The 21975-nt window shown below is 36.8% G+C and overlaps 1 protein-coding gene across 1 annotated transcript in view; it reads right to left on the reverse strand.

Moving 5' to 3' along the window:
• LOC150103256 (DNA topoisomerase I, mitochondrial-like) overlaps nucleotides 1–21975 on the reverse strand; it is a 364529-nt gene that overhangs the window by 291746 nt on the left and 50808 nt on the right. Inside the window, exon 3 of the mRNA XM_090398605.1 lies at nucleotides 5538–5625. Coding sequence (XP_090254731.1) covers nucleotides 5538–5625 — 88 coding nt within the window. The remainder of the gene's footprint in view (nucleotides 1–5537; nucleotides 5626–21975) is intronic.

Consider the following 21975-nt stretch of genomic DNA (forward strand, 5'->3'; position numbering starts at 1 on the left):
TCCAATTCCGTGCCCAATCACTCAATTTATTCAAGTCTTCTTGTAAGGCCACAACATCTTTTCTACTCTTCATGGTTCGTCGCAACTTTGCATCATCTGCAAACAACTGAATATCTCCATCCAAATCTTCACCAATATCATTAATATACAAGTTAAACAGCAATGGCCCTAAAACAGACCCCTGAGGCACACCACTAGTAACTTTCTTTTTCCTGGATATCGCTCCCCCATACACAACTTGTTGATACCTATCAGATAGCCAATCCAATGCACCAATCTAATATCCAACCCCATCCTCCAGTTTGACTATCGACTTATCATGCGGTTATCTATCAAAAGCCTTTGCAAAATCTAAACATATTACTGTGTATGCTTCTCCTCTGTCCATAGAAGCATTCACCTCATTGTAATAAGTAAGAAGATTACTAAAACATGACCTCCCTTTAGCAAATCCATGCTGTCCATCAAAGATAATACCATTGTTGTCAACTCAACTCTGGATCCTAGCTCTCACAAGCTTCTCCAACAACTTAACCACAATAACTGACACACAGATAGGCCTATGGTTTGATGCCCAAGTTCGATCACCTCCTTTATGGAGTGGAACAATCTTGTTCTCCTTCCACTCCTTAGAACCACAATACCTGACACACAGATAGGCCTATGGTTTGATGCTCGAGTTCGATCACCTCCTTTATGGAGTGGAACAATCTTGCTCTCCTTCCACTCCTTAGAAACTTGACCAAGTGCAAGACTCATATTAAAAAAATATGTCAAGGCAGGTGTCAACTCCCTGGCACATTCCTTCAGAATACGCGGTGATATATTATCAAGTCCCACAGCCTTATTTACATCTAGCTTACTCAACTCCCCAAACACCTCTTGCTCACTAACATTCAGTCTTTCCTCCCCATCATCAACTGCTCTTAATCTCTCCATGAAGTCACATTCACAAGATTGAAAGATCTTTATGAACTGCTCATTAAGTATCTCCACCACACATTCTGCAACAGCTGTCTTTATACCATTTTCTCCAATCAATGTCCTCCTTCCATGATCATTCTTTCTTTCTTTTGTTGGCTACATATCGCAAGAACTCCCTAGGATTCTTTTTGGCTTCATTAGCTAACTGCTGTTCATACCTCTCTTTTGCTACTCTCACCAACCAAGTCACCCTCCTTGCTTGGTCTTTGTAGACCTCATGTAGACCTTTGTAGACTATGTTTTGTTATGTACTTTAAAGCAATAAAAAATGAAAGATTTTTCATTTTGATTTTATTTAGTATATTATAATGTTAATAAATTGCTTCTGTTAACAAATATTTTAATAATTTAATTTGAAATAATTATAAAAATAGGGTCAACAAAACATTTTTATAGCTGGAACTACTATATTGCTTGGCTGGTGCAAGCCAAATGTGGACTTTTCAAGGCTAGTTCTTTAAATAAATCTGCAGAACTTGATAAACAGGAGAAGAAGAGGGCAATATGATTAGCCTATAAACCATTGAGAGGAGTTTTACCAGATAATTTTTTGCAGCTTCCAAACAGCAGTAGGAGATGAAGGAAAGAAATGGCCATCCCTGGAAATAGTTTACTCATTTCTTTCTCACTACATCCCATAAGAATCTGCTATGCAAATGAGCAAATTGAATATATTACAAAAAGGATTATAATTATGCACAGCTTTGAATGAACTATGATTTAGTTTAATGGATACCATGGCAATTAAAATTAACTTAGGTAACGAGTTTTTGACTGAGAGGAAATCCACTGGTAATACATTAATTTAAGTTTGGTGATAGTCATTTTTGACTTTGTGTCAAGATTTAAAGTGCTAGTCAGCACATTAAATGCATAATTATTTAATGTTTGTATACTTTTCATTAATGGGAACAGAACTGGAGTGAGGACTGGAATTTTCATTACAAATTTTGATTTAGTATGCCAAAGGTTGGGGAACATATTAACTAAAAAAATTCATTACTTCTGAATGCCAACTATTTTCACCATTATGGGCATTTTTTCTCTCATTTTACAGTATAAAAAGAAGATAGTGTTCTGAATATTTTAAGTTAATTTCTATTGGTTTTGATTTTCTTAAATTTCATTTTGCAAGTTTACACTTTTTTTTTTTTTTTTTAGAGAATATCATTTAGGAAACACTTAAATTATTCACAGAAAAACAAAGTTGGTCGATTAGTAGAGCCTCTGCTACTAATGGGTCATGCAAAAAGTTAAGCAAGTTTGAGCGTTGTTAGTAGAAGGGGATCAATCGTTCAATGCTGTTGGCACACTCTCCCTCGATGAGTCTTTGGACTCCCTGGAGGTGTCACATAATAATAATACTCTAACTGATCAATTAATTGTAACCAAATCTGTGCAGAGTGAGAGAACAATGTGTTTGTTTTAAGATATATTAGAAAACAATAATGAAAGAGAATGCTATATTTGGGTGATATATTTGAATTACTCAAAGGTGTAAATATGTGAACCATCATTAATAAGTCATGTGAGAATGAGAAATGTAAAGGAAAGAATAAGTGTGAGTAGAAATACTTTCATTAATGGCAAACAAATTATTAATAATTAACATTTCTGATATGTATGTGTCATGTAAATTGCTGGGTAAAGCAAATAGAATGATCCAATCAAGTCTAGACATGAATAAGTGAATTTATCATAACATAATTAAAAAAAAAAAAAACACGAAGAGAGGGAAAAAAGAGATTTATTTTCAAAAAGTAAATAACTAACCAATAATAAACTGCCACTATATACATTTAATAGTTCAGTTAAAAACTATAGGGAGAGGCTAATCCGATGAACTAATAATGTTGATGAGGTGATTCAATTAGGTGTGGCAGGAATACATGTGGTTTGATGGAGCAGCAAATCATCTCACAAAATTTGCTGTGCATCTTATGTGTACTTCTCTGGTTTATGTATATTTTGCTTTGTTTTATAAGAATTTTCTTTTGTTACCGAGACTCAGTATACATTTTACACAATAATTGGATATAACATCCAATCATTATCAGAATTATCCCCACTTTCAGGAATTCTACATTCATTATTTATTTGTTTTATTTTTTTAGTGTCAGTGGCTCTTCTGTCTTATCAATAATAGAATCTCACACATGCTAGTATTTTGTTATAGATCAACACTTCTTATAATACACAGAAGTATTCGTTTTTATTCAGGAATAGATAAATTTTTACATTGGTTATTTCTGAAGACTAGAATAGAAATGTCTCCATATCGTTAAAAAACTTTCCAACCTCAATAGATGCTATACTGCACAAGCAAGAAAAACAAGTAGCTTTGTTTATCACTAAATACAATAAACAGAGATTAAACATTGTGTACCATATTTAGGACGATTAATGTAATTAGAAGAAACTCAAACAACACACTTAATGGAAAAACACTCCCACAGACTATGCTGCATGCATGCGTTGCACAATAACTGATCACCCTGCCTCACCTTCTGGGTGGTTTAAACCATAGCAATGCTACGAATTTGACCTGCTGCACCATCTATAAGTCTGTTTAAAGGGTTCAAAGGTGTATGTATTTTTGACCTACCCAGGATATTAACACGAATGTGATGCAATATTTAAGCATTGAAAAGTGTCCTCTTCATGAAGCATTAGTATATTGTGTTTAATTTGAGGAATCACATAAAGCAAGGAAACAATTAGAGGAGTCTTTAATGGGAATAAATGCAAAAATATAATATTGGTGATATTGCTGCTCTGTGGATGTGTACACTGCACACCTAGCAAATTCAGAATATTCGATCCTGGTGCGTGTGTGTATATTTTTATATATGTATATTTTTTAATAAGTTAGGAAATTATTGACTTGAAGCATCACCTGAATTGACTATTCAGGTGATGCTTTTTTAGAATTGTCTATTATTGTTTAATTGTGATTCTGTGATCTTGTACTGAAATGCTTATGATAGTTAGGTAAAATTCTATATTAATAAAGTTTATTACAGTTTTCCTCCATCTATAATTCTTTTGATTATGCTAGCTCACGGTATTTAATTATTGAAGCAAATTTTGTAAAAGTTCAGGGTAAACTAGACACTGTGTCTACTCTGTGTCTAGTATCCATTGATACTAGACACAGAGTTTGCTGGAATGAAACAAAGATGTTGCACAAGAAGTTTAAATTAGATTGTCTATTTCTTGAATCATGTGAAGCCCTATGTCACTGTTAACCTTAAACAGGCTATATACGCATCTGTAAGTTTTTGGGAAGTGATTTCTATTAATTGTCTGTAATTTTTTTTTTTTTGAATTGCTTACCTATACCTACTTTTCTGGAAATCTAACAGTGCTTCTTCTCACATGTATAGCTGCAACTGAAACATGTGGAAGTATGTACATTGTATGACTGGTTCCTCCAAATTTCATAGTTCAGGTTATGCACTCTAGTAACAGATGTTCACTGGACATCAGCCACACCCACCCATCTGCTCGGTAGAAGGTGTAGTATGATTCGTCACTCGATAACTAAGCTTTCCAAGCTTCCACCATACCCGTTCTTTGCACCACTGAAAGTGATGCTGCATGTTGGTTCGGGTAACGTGGGGGCTTGCATATTGTGCTCCTTCCATAGAAACCCATGTTGTGAGCTTGGTTCTGAATGTTTCCAGTTGATGCCTGAAACTCTGTCTGCCAATGAATGCCGGTTTTTTACATATTATCCTTCGTAGCACCATATAGTCAAGTTCGGTGAGTGTGGTAGGTCATCCACTGTGGGAAGCACTTGGAGTTGACTCCCATCTCCACTTCCATCTAGGTATGGCATCACTGATTGTTGACCTGAGATGTTCCAATTTATTTACAGTTTGCCAAACAGCTATGCCTGTAACATAGCATCCTATCAAAACACCTCTTTCAAACTCCATTGGTTCCTTTCTCACAGCCATTTCACTTGGACACAGTTGCACCGACTTGGGAGCATCAGATTGTTCCAATTTATACCAGCTAAAAAAATGACTTGTTACATGGCACGATACACCTTACCCATCGGAGTGCCAACTGACTTCTTTCTAAGCAGTGTATAAGAGTATTTAATAAACTAGTTTTATTTTACACATGTGAAGCCGTTATTTAAAATAAGCCACTATATTTACCACATCCCACTGTTAAATATTTAGTATTAAGGAGGGATATGATAGTTATTGTGTGTGTATAAAGGTTAGTGTGGGCCTCTTGTGACTATGGTGACACTCATATAATAATAATGAAAAAAGATACTTTTCTAGTTCAAAATGAGTGGGATACATATTATGGAATGTAAAGTGAAAAAGTTGTTGAAATAAAAATCACTTAGAAGAGAAAAAGCTAGCCAGTTTAGGTAAGAAATGAGAAGCTACAGAAGCAGAAGGAATACTGTTATGAGAATAAACGGATGAGAAAAGCTGCTAAAACAGAGATCATTCAACAGTAATGCATATTAAGTGTTATAGTTCATCATAACACAAAAAAAGCAAAATAATGTCAAATATATTAGTTACCTTTTTAATATTATTCTCTTCGACTTTTCTCTTTTTATGTGATCTTTCAGTTTTGAGTATTCTGGCTTTGGTTTCAGCTTCTTCACACCTTTAAAAACAATTCATGATTAAAATTTCAGGTATTGTATACCAAATACTATGAATCAAATAAGAATTACAAGCTTTTTTATTCTTTCATTTTTTTTTGAGGGTATTATAATAATCATGTATATATATATATATTTTATTTCTTTGTCAGTTCTGTCAATAACTTGCACTATAGCAAAACTCAACAAAAATTGAATATATATGTTACAAATTACTGAGAGTATCAACCTAGAAATGCTTTTTAAACTCAATTGTCCTGTCATTGGTAACATGTTCTTTATTTCTGCAGACAAACCAGGTTTTTTTATTAAGGTTTTTTTTTTTCATAACTTTAGTTTATTAATTTATGCAGTTTATTTTGCATCTTCCTGGAGATCTTTTTCTACAGGTTGTCCATTATTTGGAGCATTTTTTTTAATGACTTCTATCCATTAAAGATAATAAACTTGTAGTACATTAGTATCATGGGCAAACCAAGGATTTTTTTTTTATTTATTTCATGTTTATCTTAGAACAAGATTCAACTCAACATGGAAGAAACCCAACATAAGAAATGAAGATAGGAACCATCAATATAAGGAGTATTAATGGACAGGAAACTGAACTTGCAGAAGTGGAAAAGTACCATGTGGACATAATCAAAAACAAGAACCAAATCTTGGAATCTCAGTGGCAAACTCTGAAGAAGACATTGATTTATTCAGTTAGTGAGGTATGTGGTCAAGTTCTGTGCAAGGATAGAAAAATAAGAACACCATGGTGGACACAAGAAGTTAAAGAAGCAGTTCCTGGAAAAGAAGAAAGCATACAAAAAGTTGCTAGTAAATGAGTCAGCTGATGCCCTAAAAGAATAGAGAGAAAAATGCAAGTGAGCTAAGTTATGTGTAAAAGTAGCTAAACAAAAGTCATGGAAAGACTTTGATAAGAATATAGAAAATAAATAAATATCAGGAAGGTTGCAAAATGTTCTGGAAGCTATCAAAAAAGCTTCACTGATAAAGTGTCAACACTTTTTTATTACCTCTCAACACTTCAAATGTCTTAATCATATCATCTCTCCTTCTTGTATCTACCAAACTTTACAATAAAAAAATTCTTTAGTCTATCCTCATAACTAACATTGTACAGTCTTGATGTCTTTGTTATCTGCCTGTGCACTCTTTGCAAAGTTAATTTATCCCCTTCAAATCTGGGGACTAAATTTTTTCCCACTTCGTTATACCATAAATAAAAGAAACCAAGAAATTATGTATAATGCATAGCATGATATACGATTTGTTCTTCTGAAGAATCACTAAAACAATTGAAAATCAATTGTTTTAGGTTGTTATTGGATATAATCCAATAACAACACAAAAAATAATTAACCACTCTCCTACAAATCAACCCAGACAAGAAGCCAACAGGACTTCTATACCATATACTAAAGACATCGCTGAATGTGTGGCAAAAATTATGAGAAAAAATCAACTCATTGCTAACTACAAACCCATCAACCAAATTCACAACTTGCTACCTTCTCCAAAAGACCTGGCATATACCAAGAACTATGTTCGTGTAACTTGTCTTACTATGAACAAACAGGATGATCTATAAATAAACTTATCTCTGAACATCAAAGAGTACATCTGCCTTATCAAACCTCACAAATCTGGCCTTGCATAATATGGAATCAAAAATGCTAACCACACGATCCAATGGAAAATACCAAGCTACTACTTAGATCCACATATAAACATGAATGTTTATATAAAGAAAGTGTTGAAACCTTACTTCATAGACCTAATCTTAATCGAAATGACTGTCTCACTATTTCAAAAGTTTGGTAAATTGTTATCCTCAATTGTATTCAATAAGGTATCTACTATATTTTAATTTAATTTAAGTAATGTTAATATCAGTCCAGTAGTTTTTAATCCATGAACACATGAATGTATACATAGAATGATTCCAATTTAAGCATGCACACTACTGTGTTTTGAATTAGATTCCTATTGTTGTTTGTTAGTTTTACTGATGATGTCTTATGATACATAAGACAAAATATTTACATAATAAAAAGTCATTTACTGTGGTATACATATTATTTTATAGTTATAGATACCCTACAGGTTTCAATATATAAAAAAGTCTGTATAATGTTTCATAATTGTAGCATCTTAAAAAGCTTTACTATGAGCCCCTTGTCATGTGTTTTCCATATAAATTTAAAAAACTTAAATGCAAAAACAACAAAACTTAAATACAGATCTTTATTATATTCCCATCATTTGTCAATGATTTGTCATAAAGTGAAAATATGACATTGACAACCTTTATTTGGCCTGAAACACAAATATGAGAACTTAGAACATATTTGAGCATTTCTAGTTGAATAGCATCTACTTCAGCTGTCTTTCCAATTTCATGCTTTTTAAAGCTTTTATTGCCTGAAGTATTGAGGTAATAATCAAAGGAATCATCTTTGATTCCTTTGATAGCACTCTTTCTTCTATATCTAAGTTTTTTCAATAACCTCTAGAACATTTCGCCAACCTTCCTGATATTTATTTTCTATATCCAGAAGAGAGACTAGTATGGTAAGGAAGACAAAACTGGAATATGAGAGGAGATTAGCCCTAAGACCCAAAGAAAATCCTAGGGAATATTTTTAGCTATGTGGCCAGGAGGAGGAGAAATGACTGTGGAAGAATGACATTGCGGGATAAAAATGGGAATAGAGTGACTGATGCAGAGGAATTGTTCAATGAACACTTTATTCGAGTATTTCATCCTGGAGGAGTCAGTTTTAATACTAGAGGGATAGGGCAGATTCAAGGTTTAGAGGTACAGGAGGAGAGTGTGTTTCAAATACTGAGTACTCTGGATGTCAGTAAAGCTATGGGACGGAATGGTATTTCACCATGAGTTTTGAGAGAATGTGCTAGGGAACTGACAGTGCCTTTGACCTGGCTTTTCAGTGAAAGTCTGGCTGCGGGAAAGGCGCCCATGGAATGGAAGGAAGGTAAGATAGTGCTATTGCATAAGGGTGGTAGCAGACTGGAAGTGTCTAATTATAGGCCAGTTTGTGTGTCATCAGTAGATGTTGAGATCTTGAAGAAAGTAGTGAGGGACCGTATGCAGCATTGGGCAGATGAGGGTAATGTTATCTGTGAGAGTCAAAATGGATTTGTGAAGGGGCGCTCTTATTTTAGTAATATGCTAGCCTTTTATAATAAAGTTACAAGAACATTAGATGAGGGAAAGGTATATACTGCCATTTTCTTAGACTTAGCGAAGGTATTTGACAGGGTGCCACATGATAAGCTAATATTTAAATTGCACCACATGGGTCTGGATGTCAGATTGATCAGCTGGATTCAGGATTGGCTGTCCGATAGGTATCAGAGAGTTGTGTATGGTGGGGTCCCACAGGGCTCAGTACTGGGACCTATATTGTTTAACCTTTATATCAATGACATTGCCAGTGAGTTGCAAGGGAATATTCAGTTGTTTGCAGATGATGCAAAGCTAGGAAGGATTATTAGTAATAATGCAGATGTGGTAGCCTTGCAAGAGGATTTGAATAAGTTAGATAGATGGGCAAACGAATGGGGATATTGGTTTAATGAGGCAAAATGTAAGGTCTCGAGGTTTGGGAAACATCGATGAGATGCTGCATACGCTTATGGAAGGAGTTATACTGGCGGAAGTAGGGGAGACAAGAGATCTGGGGTTGATGATTGATAGAAACTGAAATTTAGGGGACATATTGCAAAGGTGGTGAAGGTAACACAGAGGATTGCTACAATAATGAGAAGGACACTGACCTGCAGAGATAAAAAGGTTATTGTTCCATTGTATAAGTCTCTGATCAGACCACAGTATGGTGTGATATGGAGGTTGACAGGAAGAGATATAATTGGATGCTGCTATAGCCCAGGAAATGTGGAGAGTGGTGATGAAGAAATGTATAAGCAACTTTGGTTAGTTAACAAGTGAAGGGTGATTATGTTCTCAGATTTAGTCTCTAGGATTTGAAGCGTATAAATTAACTGTGGAAAGGGTACAAAGGCAGATAACAAAGATGGTTTCAGGACTGTTCAATGTTAGTTATGAGGATCGGCTGAGGGAGTGTGGACTGCAGAGTTTGGTGGATAGAAGGAGAGGTGATATGACTGAGACTTTTAAACTGTTGAGAGATGGTTACAAGGTTGACACTGGGGAGTTCTTTCGCTTGGTTGAACAGCAGGAAGGAGTCATGACAAAGGGCCATCCATTGAAGTTATGAAAGGAAACTGTGAGAAAGAGGGTGAGGAGTGTTTTCTTCGCATGGAGGGTGGTTGAACCATGGAATGCATTGCCTGATGGAGTGGTCAGAGCGAGAACGGTCAATGAGTTTAAGGAGTGGTATGATAGACTGTGTTTCTTAGGAGGGACCTCCCCCTCCATGAGTCTTGATAGACTTTGTGTTTCATGGGAAGGACCTCCCACGATGAGTCTTTTGACTCCATGGAGGCCTGAATAATAATTATAATCATACCCTTCTATTCCTGTCAGGATATCATCCTTTTCCAACCAAGTTTCGTTTATTCCAACAATTTTTGGACAAATAAACTCAATCAGTAAAACCACTTCATCTCTCATATTTCTGATGCTTCTGGCATTTGTAAATAAACACTACAATTCACTTTTAGGTCTATAACCACTTCTACCCATGCTACTTTTTAGTTGCAATGTTCCCAAACCTTCCCGTGCCTAAGTGCCTTTATTTATGTTAATCCCTTTTTCCAATTCCGCTGACCAAACTGGAAAAGAAGAAGAGGTATCTGCTGTCATCATATGTTATGCTTTTGCGGAGGCCTACACATTTTACCGCATAAGCTACCGTAACCGATAATCCTGTGGAATAGATTGGTTGCTCCTTATTCCCGGTAGTATCCCATGTCTGTAGAAGCGTGTTCATGGGGTTGGTTTGCCTGCTTTGCAGGAGGGAAAACCCTATGATAAACTTGGGAAAAACCCTTCTGTCCATGCCAAGACTGGCTAACTTGGCTATGGCTGAGGAAGATCCTTGAGCTACTCAAAAAACTCTCTCTCTCCTTGAATTTTGACGGGAATCGAACCTAGGACACCTCCTTCCCCAGACATATGGTTGTGAAGCGCATGGTCACTATGCTAACCGAGCAGACGTCTGCTGTATGTAATGATTTAAAACAAATCCTCTCCAAACTAGAATCCCTGACAATCCTCTTCACTCCACTCCTTTCAGGTTGACTGTGGAGATGACTGCTCCTCTTAGTAATTCTAAACACCATCTTATCTAAGATTTGTCTCTAGTGGAACATCCTCTCCACAGCCATTCACATCCAGAGTAGACTCTAATGGAACAGTAAAACTATGAATAGTTTTTGAGGTCAGTGAAAGCAGGCCATTTATTAAGTACATTCACATTGTGAATGTACTTCCTGCACTACAACAAGAAGGTTATCAACAGTCAACTTCTTCGATACCTAGAAAAGCGTCAATTAATCAGTAACCACTAATATAAATTTCATCAATCACGATCCATAGCAGATTCTAATGACCTACATCATCTGCCTCTAGATACATGCCATCAAAAGGTTTGAAGAAGCCTGCATGATGTTGTAGGATTTTCCTTGAAATTTCCAAGACATTTAATAGGCAATGAGGACTTGGCAAATTGTGACCATATAGTCTGATTTCCTCTGTAATTGGATTGGAAGTTTTCTCTCAAGTCTTTCACTAAATGTAATGGTTGAAGGTGTTCTGTCTTCAGATTTTTCTGATAATGCAGATGACCATCTAAGGTCTATTATTTCATTTTCTTAGCAAATTGTCATCATATAGTCTGCCTTCTTCTCTAATTAGATTGTCAGCTTTTTCTCAGGTTGTTCACTAGATGTAATGGTGGAAGGTATTCTGTCTGATTTTTTTTGATAATGCAGATGTCCTTCAGGACTATTATTTCATCCACCCTATTCTCATATATATAAATAAATGGCCTGCTTTCGCTGACCTCAAAAACTATCCATAGTTTTAACTGTTCCACAGCCACTCTTGTGCAGCCAACAGACCAAGGCCTAGTTATTAACAAATCGAGCTACAACCTCAACCAAGGAGAACTCTCTCTCTGCTGGAAAAAGGTTTGAACTACCTCATTGCCCCGAGGTCAGTTAACAAATTAGATTTCATTTATCATATTGAAAGAGGTCTAAGATCCCTCACCTGCAATCTAGCTGACAAAATATGAATGGAAACAACACACATATTAAACTCAAACTAAGTTGCAACCTAAACAAAACAGAAAAACTGGTCATCAAAAACTTAAAAAAAAATAAAATGCATTGTAATCACAAAAGCGGATAAAGGTACCGTTGTCCTCGATCGGACAGCATACCTAGAAAAAATGAACCGTTTGGTATCAGAACACAACACTTACCAAATGGTGAACTACAACCCCACTAAACACATCAAAAAGAAAACAACAGAATTAATTAAATCCGTAATCACTTGGCCAGAAGAAACGACCAAAAAACTATTATATCATCATGCTCACGCTCCCAGAATTTATGGCCTGCCAAAAATACATAAATCAAACACACCACTATGTCCGATAGTTGAAGGAATCGACAACCCTACTTGTCACTTAGCCAAGAAATTAGCGGCTACACTCAAGGAGTTGCAAGGTCATTTCCCCCTCCTACATAAAAAAATACACAATATTTTTTAAACTAAATTAAAAACATCACACTCATTGATTAAGATTTATTAGTCAGCTTTAATATGTGAAAAAGCCTGCTTTTTCTGACTGATCAACGATACTATTATTCTCCTACAGAACATATTTCCACCTGACATCAAAGTCCTCTTTGCCTACATACTCTGCTCAGAGTATTTCATGTGGCAAAACAATTTTTAATTACAAAAAGAAAGTACAGCCATGAGATCACCACACCCCGCGCCCAATAGCTAACTTTTATACCGAAGACTTTGAGCAACGAGTTCTAGATTCGGCCAACCTAAAGCCCAAAGTCTGGCTCAGATATTATTATTATTATTATTCCGGGCAACTCTAAGGAGTCGACAGACTCGTCGAGAGAGGCCCTAACATCATGTCAAGAACAACTATTCGACATTCACACAGTATCTACCATACCTTGCCTTGAACTCATTCACAGTTGTAGCACCCACCACAGACTTTGGAAGCTTATTCCACTCATTTACCACTCTCCAAGTAAAAACCTAGCTCTAACACCCTTGTTAACCACATTCTTGCCCAGCTTCCATGCATGGCCCCCTAGTCCTCCCACCACCAGTCCTATTTTGAAAAATATCTTCTGGATTAATCTTATAGTAACCCTTCATAATTTGAATGTCTCAATGATATCACCCCTTTTCCGCCTATCGACCAATTTTTGCAACCCACAAATCTCCAACTATTCTCATAAGGTTCATTCCACAGACCTGCTATCATCTTGGTCACTCGTCTCTGGATCCTCTCCACTTCCTCCCCATCGCGAAGAAACCCTGGCATCCATAACTGGGCACAGTAATCTAGATGGGGTCTGATCAAGGCTTGATACAGAGGAACAATAACTTGTTTGTCTCTGCATGTTAAAGTATTTTTCAGAAGCCAAGTGTTTTGATGAGCTGATTTAGTCACTTTTGCAATGTGCCCCCTAAACTTCAATTCCCTATCCACCAACACTCCCAAATCCCTGGTGTCATCAATCTCCTGGAGTATGGTTCCACCAATGTGATATACTGCTGCTATTCTTTTCACCTCAAAATGCCTAACCTTACACTTTGCCACATTAAACTGACATCCATTTTTCCTAGCCAAGTCCTCCAAACTATCCAAATCATCCTGTAAAATTTTGACATCCTGTGCACTCACAATTGCTCTACCCAACTTTGCATCATCAGCAAACAAGTGAACACTTCCTCTCAGATCCTTTCCTATATCATTGATGAACAAATTGAAAAGTAGTGGTCCAAGAACAGAGCCCTGCGGCACACCACTAGCCACAAGCTGTCTTTTAGACTCAACTCCTGAATAAACCACTCTCTCCATCTCTCCATCTCTCTCTCGGGTATCTCTCCATCAACCACACTCCTATCCATCTCACCAACCCTATATCCATCCCCGTCTGATCCAGTTTACTGATTAGGGTTCCATGTGGTATCCTGTCAAAGGCCTTGGCAAGGTCCAGTAGAATCACTGTAAACCCATTACCCTTATCGAGTTCAGCCGTCACTGTGTTATAAAGCGTGAGCAAGTTACTGAGGCATGATCTACCCTTCACAAAACCATGTTGTCCACCATACAATATCCCATTTTCATCTATCCAATCCCGTATTCTTTTCTTGACTAATTTCTCTAAGACCTTGACAACGATTCCTGAAATGCTAATTGGTCGGTAATTTACAACAGCAGTCTTGGAACCACCTTTATGCAGTGGAACTATTTTCCCCCTCTTTCCACCCCCTCGGGACTAACCCAGACCCAAGACTCAAATTAAACAAAATGGGTCAAGGGTACTTCTTTAGCCACTTCTCGTACGACACGAGCTGGTATACCATCCAATCCCACAGATGTATTGACATTGAGGTTATGCAATAGACAACTCACCTCCACTTCATTCACCACAATTCCCGTATAATCTACTGGTTCAATCATTTCTGCAATGTCACCACCTGGATGATATATTTTTTGCAAAGTACTCACTCAGTAACTCAACTATCTCAACTGATTCAGTTACCCATTCATTACTTCTTTTTCACGGTATTAACAACACCAAAAACACTTTTATCAACAAGGATGTTTTATTAACGCTAATGATTCAGTTACCTCCCTACCATCGGCATTCTTTAAAATCACTCTGCCATGCACATTTTTCCTTTTACTTGCTACATATCTAAAAAAACTATTTAGGATTCTCTTTAACCTGCATGGCCAATGTTCTTTCGTAATCCTTTTTTACTTTTCTTACCACACTCGTCACCCTTCTGGCCTGCACTTTATACCGTTCACGAGCCTCCCGGTCACCTTTCTCCTTAAATTCCCTCCATAGTTGTTTCTTTTTTTGCAGCTCAAGCTTAATGGTGTTATTCATCCATTTAACCCCTACTTGATTTATTATTCGGACTCTAGGTATACAGTCAGCCATTGCTTCATGCAAGCACTTCTTAACTACCTCCCATGCACTATCAACTTCTAGTCCTTGCAGTTGTACATGCCATGGCACTGAATAAATCAAACTCCTAAGCTTGTCATACTTTCCAGCCCGATAATTCCACATGTACCCTGTCTTAATTGAAAATTCTACACCTTTAGCCACCTCCCAAGTCAAGACCCTATGATCACTCTCACTGATTGGTGGCAATGTGGTCATATTTGTTACAGCCAAATCCTCAGATGTAATTACTAGGTCAAGCACTCTCTGACCCCTAGTATTTTCCATTACATGCTGTCGCAGATAGTTATCTCTTAATAACTGTATAAAATTCAATTCCTTCCTCCCATGTGTCCTCTCCTCACTCCAATCAATGCGACCATAGTTGAAATCTCCCATAATAACCACCCTTCTTCCACTCATTTCTTCTATTTGCTTGTGCATACTGTCACCACCATCTTTTTCCATCACCTGGTCTATAGCAGCACCCAATTGTATATTTAGTTCTGCTAGCCACGATCTCACACGAAATGGCCTCAAATGTGCTCTTTTCTCTATCCTACAATTCAACTTCTATTCTCCTTCGCTGCAGCTCATCAGCTATCATCAACAATACTCCTCTCCCCCCATTTTATTCTCCCTTTCATTCCTGAATACACTATAATGTCGATGATACCTTCACCATTTGGTCCCATTTCCGTGAAACATTAAATACATTCCTTAGCCACCTGAACAAACAAAACAAATGTATCCAATTCACCACTGAAATCGAAAACAAGAACTCTCTTCCTTTTCTAGACACACATCTTCCCTCAGGCTGTCTCTCCTTCTTGGTCTACCAAAAACCTACACACACACACACATACACAAAAATTCATACCACTCCAACACAAAAATTAGGTGTCATAAGCACCCTCAAACACAGAGCACTAACTATTTGCTGGAATTAACAAGCTTTAAACCAAGAATTCAAAATCATTAACCATGTATTTGTAAAAAATGGCTATAATAAAGAAAACAGTTCACAAGATCATCTATAAAAATACCATTAGAAACAAAAAAGATTATAAGAATGCCATAGCCATACCCTATGTTAGAGGCATTTCAGAAAAAATAGAACACTACATAAATACAACATCAAGACTACCTTCAAACCCCTGACAAAATTAAGAAATTTAGTCAGTTCTTTCAAATATCCTCTTCCACACCTGGCTCACCCAAGGGTTTACAAAATCCAATGTACATGTAACCTACCCTACATAGGGGAAACAGGACGCACTATCCTAATCAGAAAAGACAAACACAAACGACAGGTTAGATACCTCCATTATGAAAAAGCAGGCTATTAGTCCAAACATACCATAGAATTGACTAGAAAGGCACCAAGTCCCTATACCACACCAAAACCTGGTTTGAGAGAAAATGTAAAAAAGCCTGTGAAATGCTAAAACACAATCCAAACCTGAACAAAAATGACGGGCTAATCATTCCAAGAATGTGGAAGACCCATCTGAAACCCTTATAGCAACCAGAAAAAGCCCAGGAGGAAATCTCAATACAAGAGGACTTTAAAAATGTTTAATGTAGTTCTGTTTTTAATTTATTTTTATATTTACTTTTTTTTTAAACTTTATTTTATTTTATTTTTTTTAATATTATTATTATTTTTTTCTTTTCCTACTAGAGGTCAGGCTAGATAAAAGATTAATAAGCAGCTTAGATTTATTTTACCTTTGTAAAGTGCAGTAACATGTTTCTGATATGTATTTTTCTGATGATGACCTCAACACAGAGGTAGAAACGTCAAATGTTACTTTCCTAATATTAAGTAAGGTAATTATTTTAACATGTAACGTGTGTTGTATCTCCATAAATTCTTAACCATGAATAGAGAGAGAGTTGTTTGGCTGCACGGGTTAACATGCAGTGAGAAGATTGTGAAAACTATGTAGCTGTAATAGCACTTCATAAGGTTGGAATGTGGCCACGTTTCTTTTTTTCAACATGCTAAAAACCTCAGGATCAGTAGGATGTTTGTGTATCAGACTATTAACCATTATAACGCCATTCTTCCAAAAGAACAGATCGACCATGCTGGATTATTAGGATGCAACAACTATGGAATATTTTGGATGGTGCACCAAAATACTCTCTAAGATTGCTCAATTCTATCCAAAAGAGGGCAATCTGGTTTATTAATGACTCTCTCTCATAGATCTTCAGTTTTTGCTTTATGTCTCTGTGCCTGTTGTTCATTCATGTATCATCAGAGAGGTACCTTTGAAACCTGTGAGAATACAAAAAGTGATGTCATAAGAGATGAATGTTTTGCAGAGAATAATGTCACTGTACTAACTGATGGGGCGAAAGCCTATTTTGGTTCTACTGGACACTTGCTAACCCAACAACATGAGGCAGAGTGATAAAATCAAAAGGTACCTCTCTGATGATACATGAATGAACAACAGGCACAGAGATTCTCTTCACACATGAGATTTTCACCAAAAAAAGAAGTAGATGGAATGAAAGAGGAGGCAGTAATTGGTTTGGTGAGTTTCAAGATAGGCTATAGAAAATCACATGTTGGCTAGCAGTTGCTGTTGTTTTAATAATTTTGGAGGAGAATGGAGGAATAATAGTGGCTAATTCAGCACAGACATGCTCATGAAAGTATCTGTAGAAGCGGCATAAGGCAAAAACTGAAGATCTATGAGAGAGAGTCATTAATAAACCAGATTGCCCTCTTTTGGATAGAACTGAGCAATCTTAGAGAGTATTTTGGTGCACCATCCAAAATATTCCATAGTTGGGTGGATTTGTATCCCATCCTATTCATGTGCTATCTCCTCGTAGTTAGCCATGATGTGACTCATGGTTAACTATGAGTGTTACGACATGCGGTGAGGATCCCCCCCCTCATCTCTTCCACCTATTGTCATAATAATTCATGACTGAAAATCCATGCATGTTCATGGGGGCCAGTTGGCCTATTTTGGGGACGAAAAACCCAAGTTTCCAGGTGAAAATACTCCTGGCTCTGTATGAGACCAGCTAACTCACGTTTAGTTGAAAAGTTGGATAATATAGAGTTAGATGAAGTTAAGCTCAAGATATCAGATCTCACTTCTTACTTGTTGACTCTTACCCGTTGGCATTCCTGGCATAATAACATCACTTTATAGCATCCTCTGCTTCCAAAAAAACTTTTTAATTCATGAATGACTTCTCTTCTGTCTAATTACGCAAACTGGAGCAGATGGGAAGGATATTAAATTGGTGATATGGATAGGAGAATGGCTGGGAGAGATACCATAAGATGGTGTATGGAGGAGCCGAGTCCAGAATGAGGCAGGTGACCAGTGGTGTGCCTCAGGGCTCTGTGCTTGGGCCAATGTTGTTTAATTTGTATATAAATGATATAGGAAATGGCTTAAAGGGAGATGTTCAGTTGTTTGCTGATGATGCAAAGTTGTGTAGTGCAATAAAAAATCAACCTGATGTTGAAAGTTTGCAGGAGGATTTAAATAAGCTGATAAAATGGGCAAAAGATAATGGATGTCAGTTCAATGTGGAAAAGCGTAAAGTCATGAATTTGGGGATTAAAAGATTACCAGCTGTGTACTACATTGATGGAAAGGTACTCCAAGAAATTGATGAGGCTAGGGACTTAGGGGTATTGGTAGATAGGGAGATGAAGTTCAGAGGACACATTGCTAAGGTGTCCAAGATTGCACATAGGATTACTTGGTTGTTGAGGAACACACTGACATCCAGAGATAAAGAGGTTATTATTCCCCTTTATAAAGCATTGATACTTCCACATTTGGATTACTGTGCTCAGGTCTGGTCACCTGGATTCCTTGGAGATGAGGAGGCTGTGGAGAGGGTTCAGAGAAGAGTGACCAAGTTGGTGAGTGATATATAAAAAATGCTCCCTACATTGATAGACTGAGAGCTTGTGGATTGTAGAGATTGGTTGATAGGCGAAGAAGAGGGGATATGATAGAAACATTCAAATTACTGAAAGATTTTTATAGGATTGATGCAGGAGAAATGTTTCAGCTGTGTGATAGTGATGGAAGAACAAGAGGTCATCTCTGGAAATTAAAGAAGAGTGTGGTTAATAAAGGTGTCAGAACAAGGTTTTTTTGCCTGGAGGGTGGTGAATGAGTGGAATTCATTGCCTGACTTAGTTGTGAGCTCTTCATCTGTAAATGAATTCAAGAAGAGATAAGACAGATATTGTTTTGCTAGTTTGGGTCTCCTGCGATGAGTCTACTGACTCCATGGAGATACCCATAATAATAATAATAATAATAATAATTACTTACTCTGTATGAATCTTAAAATCTGGCCAATGGAATACTGCTCTCACATTTGAAGTGCACACCTAAGGCCTCTAAAAATTCTAGGTGCTGTTCAAAAGAAAGTAGTTCATTGAATGATGATCCCTCTCTTAGAGAGGGATCATCAGCCACTGTCTCAGACAGTAAAAAAACTTTCAACATCTATCTTTAATCCAGAGTATTTAGTAATACGGTGTGACACCTTTTGATTATTGGTATATGGAAATACGACTTCTTCCAACCTTGGTATCACTTCCGGGTCTGGCTCCCAGTAATGAGACCTTAAAGGTCAAAACTGGTCTGGATAGTGACCCTTCCCATAATGCACAGTATTGTATATGTCTGTAAGGATATGTGCTTTGCATTATGGGATATTAAGGCAAGTGATGTGAAGTCATTAGCCTCTATATACAAATAGCCAAATAGTGAAGTGACTTCACATGCAAACTTTGTTTGCTTACACACTTGGATAAAGGATTAACCTCCCTACTGGCCAAGGTGGATGAAATAGTGAGACCAAACTGCACTTCTTATCCATGTCATACATGGATAAGAAGTGCAGTTTGGTCTCATACATAATTATTACCTAAAAACAAAGGTTACTACTCTACTACCACAGCACCGCAGTAGTATCAGCACCTACAGAATAGCAACATTTTGTGATGTTCTCAATAAATCTGTTACTACATGGTGTCAAGTTTTGTAATCTTATTCACTCATTTGGCTCACAAAAAAAAAGAAATCAGTGTATGTGTGTTTTGCATTTTCTTCCCAGTAATAACCCTACCAGAAGGTAATTTATTCCCACATGCTCCATTGCATACAATGCATATATTACATGTAGCTTCCAAGTACTGATTAACATTTACATTTCCAATTTTGTATTAATATTCATATTTACATTTATATTTTTACATCTATATGTAAATATTCCGACTTTTGTATCCATATTTATATTTTTATATATACATATATTTAAACTATATAATTCATACAGTACCAGTAATTTATGTTACTTTACAATGACTGGTAGTTAATCTTATTGGCAAATTTAATTAGTTCCGAATAATACTGTTCAATTAGTCTCTGTTTTGACACTGGCCACTTGTTTCCAGAAGTAATGATGTGTTGCATTAGGGGCATCCGTATGGAGTCCAGTAGCTGGCAGTCATAAAGTATATGGTCAACAGTCTGTTGGAGTTGTGAACTACAAAATACATGATGGTGATTCCAGGATACGGAATCTGTGTAAGTAGTGTCTTAGTTTTCCATGTCCCATTAGTAGTAGGTTAAACTTGAAGAAATGGTGTGTTTTTTCAGCTGGAGTCTGCTTCTGATGCTAGGAAAGAATTCTTTTGTTGATGCACACCGTTTACTGATGCTTTCCATTCTTCTTCCTACAAGTCTAGCCTTCTTTCTTCTGCAAGTGTTTTTATAGCAGATTTCGAGTACTTTTGGTAACTCGTTTCTAGCCGTTTCTTTAGCCAACTGATCTGCTCTCTCGTTTCCTGCAACCCTGGTATGTGTTCACCCAGCAGAACTTGATTTCCCATCCCGATAGAGTGAGATTCCAAACCAGCTTTCTTGTCTGTTCTGACTTTTTATGCCATCTATAGTGCTTCTACTGTCACTGTAAATTGTTGCTGTCTTTTGATGAGAGGTGTTGACTTCTAATTCCTAGAGATATATATAAGTGAATGAACTATAGCAAGTTGTTCTGCTTGGTTTTTGGAACAGAGAGAGGGGATGCAGTCTAGAACAGCATTCTTGTATAATGCACTGCCTGTTATATGCAACGAAAGAACAGCCGACATTCCCTCCAGTTTTGCTTCCGTCAGTGTATATATATGAAATTCATCACTTTCAGAGCTTTCCTTCTCCTTAATATTTGTTTTCTTTGCTGGGCGAGGCCACTTACTGTAGTGAAGCAGATGTTCGTAGCAATTTGGATCTATGTTAGAATTTGTTATATCTTCCAGTAGTGACTTTGTATATTAGAGATAATTCTTGTATTTTCAGGCAGATTGGTGTAAAAGCTGCAATAACGCAAGCTGCCTCGAAAGATATCGTCCTGTATCCTTTAATTATACATATGGTTATAAGGCATTGAACTCTATTTAGCTTTTGTCTATTTTTCTTTGATTTTAGTGAATGTTTCCAGGCAGGTGCAGCATAAGATATTAATGGTAGTATAGCTCTGGTATATATTGTTTTCAGGGCTCATTGGCCTAATCCCCACTTAATCCCTGCCAACTTTGCTAGAAGGTTTACAATTTGTAAGCTTTTTTTCAGCAACATATGAGATGTGCTTGTTGAAGGTAAATCTTTCAACTATTATTACCCCTAGGTATTTTAGCTCACTGGCTACCTCGAGAACTTCTCCTTTTAGGAAGACTGTAACAGGTTGTTTTGATTTTTTACGTGAGATATGAAGCACTTTAGACTTGCTACTATTGAATGTAACTTTCTTCTCGCATGCCCACTCTGCAATTTTAAAGAGTTCTTCGTTGCCCGTTACTTCTAGTTGTAACCCGTCACGTCCCCGAATCATTATCATCGCATCATCGGCGTAAGCTATGACTTTTGTTTCAGTAGTCAAAGGAAGTCTTAATAGCGAGTTGTACTGAATATTCCAGAAGCTTGGTCCACAGCAGGAGCCTTGAGGGCAGCGTCGTTTGACTTCTTTCGTTACAGCTGTGGTTTTAATAGCATGGTTGCTCCTCTGTCTGTAAAATAATTTTTTGTTGATTGGTTTGTATTTGTTAATTTCATTGGATGTTTCTTTTCCTGGTTTTATTATGGGTATAATTTTAGAACATTTCCATT

Source organism: Typopeltis vanoorti, chromosome 9 (genome assembly GCF_054136105.1).
Source record: "Typopeltis vanoorti isolate ZY-2024b chromosome 9, IOZ_Tvanoo_1.0, whole genome shotgun sequence".
NCBI lineage: Eukaryota > Metazoa > Arthropoda > Arachnida > Uropygi > Thelyphonidae > Typopeltis > Typopeltis vanoorti.